The following is a 10218-nucleotide window of genomic DNA, read 5'->3' on the forward strand; positions in this document are numbered from 1 at the left end:
TCGTTCCACCCGGACCCCGCTGCCAGCGTCCGGAACTCCAGCGCGTAGTCCTGAGCGGTCCTCGTCCCCTGCCTCAGATGAACCAGTCGTTCGCCCACCTCTCGACCTTCAGGCGGGTGATCAAAAACAGCCCGAAAGAGGCGAGCAAACTCCCCGTAGTCCTCCAATGCGGTACCTCCCTCGTTCCACACCGTGTTGGCTCACTCCAGGGATCTCCCACAAAGGCAGGAAACGAGGACGGATACCTTCTCCTGCTCCCGGGGCTCCGGCCTGATGCTGGAGAAATACAACTCCAGTTGCAGTAGGAATCCCTTACATCCCGCTGCCGTCCCATCAAACGCCGGTGGCCGGGATATCTGGATCCCTCCAGGGGCTGGGGTGTAGGTGGCTGGATCCGGTTGACCAGCTGGTCTCGATGGATCGAATCGTCTCCTCTCCAGGCGTTCTACCACCTGAAGAACCCGATCCATCGCTTCTCCCAAGCTGGCTATTCTGCCCTGGAATTCCGTTCCCGTGCAAAACTAGACAGATAGCTAACAACTGAGTCTTCAATAAAACTTCCAAGGCGTGACTTTTCTTGAACGAATGTATTGAAAACGTTTATGTTGTGAAACTGCAAATACAGAAAATAATATACTTTAGTATTCAATTCACATTGACATACTGTAGCTGTACATTATACATTTCAAGTTGAAGTTGCATAAATACAAAGCAAGTGCCAAGTTACCATGTATCTGGCATGACGACAACCAAATAGATAATTACTCTATGAGTAACAACTAGCCAACTCCTTTCATTACTCTAATAATGTACAAACACTTCTGTACAATAACAAAGCATATTACACTAGAAACAGTAACAAACTATAGTATGTTTTACACTTCTTTTACATGACGCACGAGCAAACTAATACAACTCACGGCATCCATGAAAGTCAATGCAATTTGCGTGAGTAAATGTAACCAATTAACATTGATAAGTAAGCAATTCTGTCAATAACAATATTATCATCACTTGCAATATGCTTGAATTGAACTTACAAACAAATATTTTCCGAGGCTGAAGCGTAACAAGAAATAGTTGCACTGAAAGAACTGTACAGTAACGTTGTTTCTAGCTGCTTGTCTGCGTGCATAATAACAACTTTACTTCCGGGTTTTCGTACATAATTCTAAGTACCAGAAAGCTCCACTAGGGGGCGCTAAACAGCATGGAACACAATGAAAGTCACTCTTAATCACTATAATAAAATAAATCTGTTACCTTCTAACAAGATGGCAGCACACTCCCCGCCTGGTATAATGAGATTGTGCCACTATGAAATCAAATATTTTGCCTCTAGGATGCTTCAGAAAGAAGAACAACAATCTCTGAGATTGGTCTCAGAAACACCTTAGCAATCCCTTGCTTGACAACCTTTAGTTCTACTTTCCTGACCTTTTCGTCAGTACTGGGAAAGGTTTTGACCACAAGTCCGACTGGCCAGTCATTTCTGTGCGTCTGACTGTCTTTCAATAAGACAACATCTCCCACTTTCACATTTGGCTTTTCTGCTGTCCATTTTCTGCGTCTCTGCAGTGTTGTCAGGTACTCCTGTCTCCACCTTTTCCAAAAAGTGTCAGCGAGACACTGGACTTGCTTCCACTGTTTTCCATGAAGATCGTTCATGTGGAAATATCCAGAAGGGGCTGAGGTAGCGTTGGTCTTTTGTGTCAGTAACATTGAGGGTGAAAGAATGGCAGGCATGTCAGGATCGGTTGACACTGACACTAGGGGTCTCGCATTGATTATTGCCATAACTTCAGACATAAGAGTGCTCAAGACCTCATGTGTGAGACGAGTGGAGCCCGTCTGAAACAGCATAGCATCAAGGATACGTCTGGCAACCCCAATGAGTCTCTCCCAAGAACCACCCATATGAGACGAGTGTGGGGGATTAAATATCCAAGTACATCCCTTGTCTGAGAGGTATTTAGTCAACTCTGAGTCATTTGTGTCGATTCCCAGTTCCCTGCAGGCACCTATAAAGTTTGTACCTCGATCAGAGCGTAGCACTTTTGCTGGACCGCGGATAGAGAAAAAACGCCTCAGCGCGTTGATGAAGCTGGATGTGGACATGGATTCGATGAGCTCAATATGGACTGCTCTAGTAGACATACATGTAAAGAGTACCGCCCAGCGCTTGGAGTCTGCACTACCACCTCTAGTGCGACGAGTTATGACATTCCATGGTCCAAACACATCAAGTCCAACACTGGTGAATGGTGGCTCTGATGTGAGTCTGTCTGAAGGTAAGTCCGCCATCTTTTGGTCAACTGACTTTCCTCTAACCTTACGGCAGGTGACACACTTGTGGATGATACCAGAGACCAGATGTTTGCTCCCAATAATCCAGAAGCCTGCTGCTCGAATAGCTCCATCTGAAAAATGACGGCCCTGGTGAGCCACTTGCTCGTGATAATGTCTTACCAGCAGAGTGGCGACATGATGCGTCCGTGGGATGATGAGAGGATGTTTTTCGTCTTGTGACAGGTCGGCAGAGGATAATCGGCCTCCCACCCTCAGCAACCCATCCTCATCAATCACTGGGTTCAGCTTTTTGAGTGTACTTTGTTTTGGTAACTCTTTTCCTTTCTCAAGGCATTTGAATTCCTCTTTGAAGGCTTCATGTTGCACACAGTGAATATTGCTGTTTTGGCTTGTGACAACTCACTTGTACTGCATGGTTTTTTACACTGATGCCAGCCTCTGCAGTTGTTGTCGTCCGCACTTTTGTGAAAGGATCTGGCAACATGAATGAGTCGTGCTGTGGCTCGATTGAGAGCTTTCCAGTTCGAGAACCTCTCAAAGCGATGAGAGCCGAATTGAGCTCCAGAAACCTTAGTGACGAAGGCAGTGACGTCTGGCCGAATCTCTGCGTCTGCGTCAGGCTCTACAAGGTCAAAATTGATGGTCTCAGACTCACTTGAGTTTGCTTGAGCCAGAAAAGGGGGACCTGAGAACCAACTGGTGTGCTTTAAGAGTGCGGCTCGTATGGGCCTGGTTGCATGGTCTGCTGGATTGCTGTCAGTGTTTACGTAACACCACTGGTCTGGATTGGTAGACTTCCTGATACGAGTTACCCTATTGGCAACATACACATAAAATCTTTTGGTGACATTGTGGATGTAACCGAGAACTATCTTACTGTCTGTGTAGAACTTGGCTGCATTTACATCAATGTCTATTTCGTCTCTGATCAGTTCATACATCTCAACAGCTAGCACAGCCGCACACAGTTCTAGGCGTGGGATAGTGTGGGCCGGTCGAGGGGCCAATTTAGATTTCCCCATGACAAATCCAACATGGCATTGACCTTCCGAGTCAATAACTCTCAGATAGGCTACCGCTCCTATGGCTACTGTAGAGGCATCCGAGAAGATGTGCAGCTCTCTTCTTTGAGTGGTAGACAAGGAGACTGGGATGTAGGGCCGCTGAATATACAGATGTTCCAACTCCATCAAAGATTCCTTCCACATTTTCCATTCCTCTTCTTTTTCTGTGGGAAGGGGGGCATCCCACTCACTCTGATCAGAAGAGAGTTCTCTGATTAAGGCTTTCCCTTGCATCGTTATTGGAGCCACAAACCCAAGGGGGTCATAAAGACTATTCACTGTGGACAGGATACCTCTCCGTGTAAAAGGCTTCTCATTGTGGGACACCTGGAATGTGAAGCTGTCTGTTTCCAGGTTCCAGGAAAGTCCCAGGCTCCGTTGAAAAGGGAGAGGATCTACTCCGAGTTCCAAGTCTTTTAAGTCCTTGGCACGGTCCTCCATGGGGAAGGCTTCCATAACTGTTTTGCTATTGGATGCAATCTTGTGTAGTTTCATGTTGGACTCCGCTAACATTGCTTGTGTTTTTCTCATAATGTTGATAGCTTCTTCTGGAGTAGCTACTGATATCAGCCCATCATCGACATAAAAGTTCCTCACTACAAACTGCTTGGGTTCTGACCCGTATTCCTTCTCACCCTGTAGAGCTGCTCGTCTCATGCAGTAGATGGCTACGGCTGGTGAGGGGCTGTTCCCAAATACATGGACTTTCATCCTGTACTCAGTTATGTTTCTATCTGGGTTGTTGTCTTCATACCAGAGAAACCTTAAGTAATCTCTGTGATCCTCACGTACACCAAAACAGTAAAACATTTGTTGCACATCTGTCGTTAGTGCAATGCCATCCTTGCGGAAGCGCATTAAGACGCCCAAGAGTGTGTTGTTTAAGTCTGGACCCCTGAGCAGGACGTCGTTCAGTGACACGCCTTGACACTCAGCGCTGGAGTCAAACACCACTCTTATTTGTTCAGGCTTTTGTGGATGGTAAACACCAAATATTGGCAGATACCAGCGTTCTTTGTCTCCCTCTAGTGTCGGAGAATGTTCAGCTTGGTCGTTATCCAGCATCTTTTGCATGAAGTCAATAAATTGAAGTTTCATGCCAGGCTTTTTGTCTAAAGTCCTACGAAGTGATGTGAGACGCTTCATGGCCTGCTCCCTGTTATTAGGAAGACGACGTCTAGTGGGGCGAAAGGGTAGTGGAGCCACCCAGTTGTTTCCATCATCCTGGAAAACCTGTTTGTCCATAATGTCCAAGAAAGCTTTGTCTTCCACAGATGGTGCTGGTTTATCATCGTCTTGTGTTTTGTTGAACACGGAACATCCCAGGCTGTCTGTGTTCACAGTTGTGCTTGGATCTCTCGAGTGCCCTGTAGAGAGAGAAATGTGTTGCTGAGCTACGCTGCTGTAGTTCTCTTTCACCTGGATGATGTCAGGGCAAGGGCTCAGATAGGACGTGCGACCATTTTGAAGTATGTTTGTCCTGAACACGTTAACACTGGCTGGTCGGTGAGCCGTTCCCAGACAAACTTCACCCACGATGACCCACCCGAGGTCGAGTCGCTGTGCATAAGGAGTGTCGTGGGGCCCATTGATTTGTTCTCGTACCTTGTGTACCCTTAAGATGTCTCGTCCTAAGAGCAGGAGGATGGGAGCGTCTGGGTCCACAGCTGGAATTTTGTCCGCCACTGGTTGCAGATGGGGATGATGATGCGCAATGTCTGGGGAGGGAATCTCCATTCTATCGTCTGGCATCATGTCACACTCTATCAGAGTAGGGAGAGTGAGCTGCTTGTGTCCGTCTATAGACTCCACCATGAAGTTGACGGCTCTCCTGCCTGAAGTCTCTGTTACCCCAGAACAGGTCTTCATGGTGTATGGAGCAGAGTTGTCATTGATGTTGAAGAGATTGAAAAACTCTGTCTTGGCCAGAGATTTGTTGCTCTGTTCATCAAGCACTGCATACATTTTGACAGCTTTCTCTCTTTTCCCAGCTGGATAAGCTTTGACTAGGCATATTTTTGAACATGATCTTGGATTGGTTGCCTCACCACAGATCTCGGTACACTTTGAGGTGACTGATAGAAGAGCATCTTCACCTTGCTCCCCGCCATGCTCTTTCTCTGCTGTAGCGGTATCTATCGTTGAAGGAGCTGGACCTGGATGCAGAGCAGCAAGATGTCTGTCGCTGTCACACTCGGAGCACTTGATTGACACCTTACAGTCTTTAGCTCTGTGCTGAGTTGACCCACAACATCGGAAACAAATGCCATTCTCTTTGAGATATGATTTGCGCTCATCTAGAGTTTTGTATCTAAACCCGCGACACTTTTTAAGAGGATGAGGCTTGTTATGTATTGGACAGTGATGGTCAGGGCTTTCAACCTTTGTCTTACTGGGTTTGGTTTGGTGGTCTGAGGGCTCAGATGACACATCTGTTTTGTGTACAGTCACAGGTGTCTTGCTGCTGTACCTGACAGGTTTCTCACTTTTCACAGACACCTGGGTAGTTGAGGTGTAGAGGGTGAAGCTGGGGTCGTTTCTAATTTTCGCCTGGTTCCTGATGAATCTCGAGAAAAACGAGAATGGTGGGAATGCTACCCGATAGTCCTCCTTGTATTTGGATCCCTGTGCTATCCATTTCTCTTGTAAACTGAATGGAAGTTTCTCTACTATAGGGTTTACCCCACGAGATGTGTCCAGATAAGCGAGGCCTGGAAGGTACCCTTCTTCTTTAGCACACTCCAGTTCGAGAAGAATGTCACCCAGTTCTCTTAGTTTGTGATTGTCTTTGTTAGACAGTTTTGGAAATTCATCAATTTTCTTCAACAGTGCATTCTCGATCACTTCGGGTGTACCATAGCACTCTTCTAGTCGTTGCCAGACCATGTTAAGCCCTGCTGTTGCATTGAGAATATAGACAGATCTAATTCTCTTTGCTTGCTCAGACGACTCTGCCCCTAGCCACTTGGTAATTAGATCTAACGCTTCCCTGGCTGATAGATTCAAGTCTCTGGTCGCATTGAGAAAAGATGCGTTCCATGCCCAATAATTTTCAGGACGATCATCAAACTTCAGGAGTCCGGAACTCACCATCTCACGGCGCAGGAGGTACTTGGTGAGTTCTGGTGCCACTTGTGACTCAGGGAAGCTTTGTGTCGGTGACTGGAAGTGGGTCTGTTCTCCCTTTCCACCATGCTGCTTTTCATTTCTTTTGTACGGAGAGTCTCTGCTCATGCTCCGTTGTTTGCTACTTTCTGGATTGTGGCCTGTAGCTGGGTCAACACTAAGCTCTTGTGTCTCTACTTCAAATGGCATTTCAGCAAAGTAGGGCCTAGCATGTTGTTGCACATACTCACAAGTACGTTGGACTGGATTTAAGGGCTGTGTCCCTGTGTTGAGTTCTCTGTGGAGCTCTCTGCGTTCAGACTCTACAGCTTCTTCAAAGGCTACAGCTTCAGCCAACGCAGCAGCAGCTGTTCTCTCAACTTGGAGAACATATAAACTTGCATCCAGTTCCGCCTTTTGTTTCATCACAGAAGCTTCCTTTTCAGCATAGGAAACTCGAGCACGCGCTGCGTCCGCCTTGGCACGTGCTTTGATGGCTGCACAACTCACAGTTGAGGATCTGCTTGACTGTTTTGATGACCTTGATCTTGTAGACTGAGACTTGGTCTCAATGTGCTGAAGAGGCTCCTCCATCTCTCTTACTCGCTCCTCTTCCTCTTTCTGTCGAACACTTGCCTCTGGTTGCTGCATCGTAGACTGCTGGTCATCCCTAGGATCAGAGGCTTTGTTGGCTAATGAACGTAGAATCATAACCACCACGTGCGATTATTCTTGTGCTTGAGCCCGCCGTGATGATGTTTTTTCACTATTCTGCCCTGGAATTGCGTTCCCGTGCAAAACTAGACAGATAGCTAACAACTGAGTCTTCAATAAAACTTCCAAGGCGTGACTTTTCTTGAACGAATGTATTGAAAACGTTTATGTTGTGAAACTGCAAATACAGAAAATAATATACTTTAGTATTCAATTCACATTGACATACTGTAGCTGTACATTATACATTTCAAGTTGAAGTTGCATAAATACAAAGCAAGTGCCAAGTTACCATGTATCTGGCATGACGACAACCAAATAGATAATTACTCTATGAGTAACAACTAGCCAACTCCTTTCATTACTCTAATAATGTACAAACACTTCTGTACAATAACAAAGCATATTACACTAGAAACAGTAACAAACTATAGTATGTTTTACACTTCTTTTACATGACGCACGAGCAAACTAATACAACTAACGGCATCCATGAAAGTCAATGCAATTTGCGTGAGTAAATGTAACCAATTAACATTGATAAGTAAGCAATTCTGTCAATAACAATATTATCATCACTTGCAATATGCTTGAATTGAACTTACAAACAAATATTTTCCGAGGCTGAAGCGTAACAAGAAATAGTTGCACTGAAAGAACTGTACAGTAACGTTGTTTCTAGCTGCTTGTCTGCGTGCATAATAACAACTTTACTTCCGGGTTTTCGTACATAATTCTAAGTACCAGAAAGCTCCACTAGGGGGCGCTAAACAGCATGGAACACAATGAAAGTCACTCTTAATCACTATAATAAAATACATCTGTTACCTTCTAACAAGATGGCAGCACACTGGCCAACATCGAGGAATGCTCCTGGACCCTTGCCACAACTCCAGGCATGCGGTCTTCTCCTGCTGACTCCATATCAGATCGGGTGAGTGATTCTGTGATGAGGTGTGAATGAAGGAGTCAGGCGCAGGAGGTAAAATACCGAAGTCCAGAGTTTGTTCCGTTTACATGAATCAAACGCCTCAAGGGTCAAACGAAACTATACAAGGGAAAACATCCACCTTGGCATAAACACAGTGAATAGTAGCTCAACCAAGCTACACGCTCTCACAACAAACAATCACTCACAAAGACAAGGGAAACAGAGGGAACACTTATACACATACTAATTAGGGGAATGAGCACCAGGTGTGTGTGATTGACAAGACATGACAAGTGGAGTGATGAGAATGGGATCGGCAGTAGCTAGTACTCCGGTGACGACGAACGCCGAAGCCTGCCCGAACCAGGAGGGGGGGCAGCCTCGGCGGAAGTCGTGACACCATCATTCCCACTGTTTTGGTCATTGATTAATGCTAATGTTAGAAGTTGATGGCAGTGGCTAAATTAACAAATCTGAACCATGGATTACTACTCTCAAGATAAGGAAACATCTTATTTTTGAATTGGGATAAACTATCCCTTTTTATTACTGTTTCCTAAGGGTGTTTTCACACTTGGTCCCTTTCAACCAATTTTTGTGAACTCAGCGTGGTTCGCTGAATTTTTTGTGCAGTGTGAACACTCCAATGGAACTCAGAACCCTTTAAAAGAGACCCCGAAGCGAACGAACTGAGACCATCTCGAGAGGTGGTCTGAGTTCGGTTCGCTTGAATTCCACGGTCCGGTTCCCTTTTTAGGGCAATGTGAACACAATGCTCCCCAGGTTCGTTTGTCATTATTCCCGCACCAAACACTACACTACTGCAACAATGTTTCCCCTGCCATAAACCCTCACATTGGTGCCACAAAAGAGACAAGATGATGATGTGCAGGTTCACAGAAAAAACTTGGGCTGTTTTTGGATATTGATTAGCGATTGTCAAGGATGCACAGAAATTCTAAAATATGTGTGGTGTTTTTAGTTCAGATTATTTGTTTGCAATATGTGATCTATAGGGTAAGAGAGCTTCATAAGCTGTTTATTTGATTGTGGGGTTTGAATAGTGTGAGAAGACAACAGAATGTACAAAATACATTTATTCTGTTACCAATAATAATATCTTCTGATTACAATTATTATGTCTCATCTTTTAACTAAATGCATTCCAAAATGTAAGTAAGAATATCTAGCTGTCCAATAACACATTCTGATAGAATGGCTTGCCCTGCACTTTGTAAAAACCCACAAAATAGGTGAAGGGAAGTGAACTGGCAAAAGAGTTGAGTCTTCATTCAAAGGCAAGGGCAGTGTGAATACAAAGAGAACTGAGTTCTTTAGCTTTTTCTTACCCCAGAGTTCACTTTAAAGAGGACTGAGATCAGTTCTTTTAAAGAGGACTATATGCGAAAACACCGTTAGGAGACAATGTAACTTCCAAATGTGGCTGTGATGCAGAAATGGTTCACAACACAACAAAAACTCATCATTCTTAGCAATGCATGCCACAACTACTCTGAGTTCTTAGAGGAGGAATTATTTGCTTGGAGGTGGACGGTTATGGCAGACACCTTCAGCATGAACAATATATTCATGGATTGACACTGGGGCTGATGAAAACTTTATTCAAAGTACATTTGGATTTGTGGTTTAGTTGTCACGCCCTGGCCTATAGAACTCTAGCTAGTTTGGTCAGGGTGTGAATATATTCTAGGTTTGTATTTCTATGTTTGGCCGGGTGTGGTTCCCAATCAGAGGCAGCTGTCGCTCGTTGTCTCTGATTGGGGATCATATTTAGGCAACCAGTTTTCCTGCCTGCATTGTGGGATTTTGTTATGTTCATGTTTAGGCTTGTGTGTTAGCCTTTGGACCGTCACGGTTAAGTTTGTTGTTTTAGTTACTGTTTCATGTGTTTATTAGTTAATAAACATGTTCGCCGTTCACGCTGCACCTTGGTCCGTCCCGTTCCTTAACGTACGTGACAGAAAATCCCACCAGACCTGGACCAAGCAGTGTGCCGAGGAGGAGCAGAGAGGATGGACTTGGCGGGAGATAAGAGAGGATCTGGCAAGAAAGATGGAGGCCCTGAAAGGGATC

General features: G+C 45.1%; 1 protein-coding gene across 1 annotated transcript; it reads right to left on the reverse strand.

Moving 5' to 3' along the window:
* Nucleotides 1-580: 580 nt before the first annotated feature.
* Nucleotides 581-5428, reverse strand: LOC311135551 (uncharacterized protein). Its single transcript, XM_084169562.1, has 2 exons — nt 1041-5428; nt 581-613 (listed from the first exon to the last, which is right to left on the reverse strand). The coding sequence occupies exon 1, from the start codon at nt 5337-5339 to the stop codon at nt 2592-2594; it is 2748 nt and encodes a 915-aa protein (XP_084025688.1). The 5' UTR covers nt 5340-5428; the 3' UTR covers nt 581-613; nt 1041-2591.
* Between the last annotated feature and the right edge of the window lie 4790 nt (nt 5429-10218).

This window comes from Coregonus lavaretus, assembly GCF_964263955.1.
Source record: "Coregonus lavaretus genome assembly, chromosome: 10".
NCBI classification, from domain to species: Eukaryota; Metazoa; Chordata; class Actinopteri; order Salmoniformes; family Salmonidae; genus Coregonus; species Coregonus lavaretus.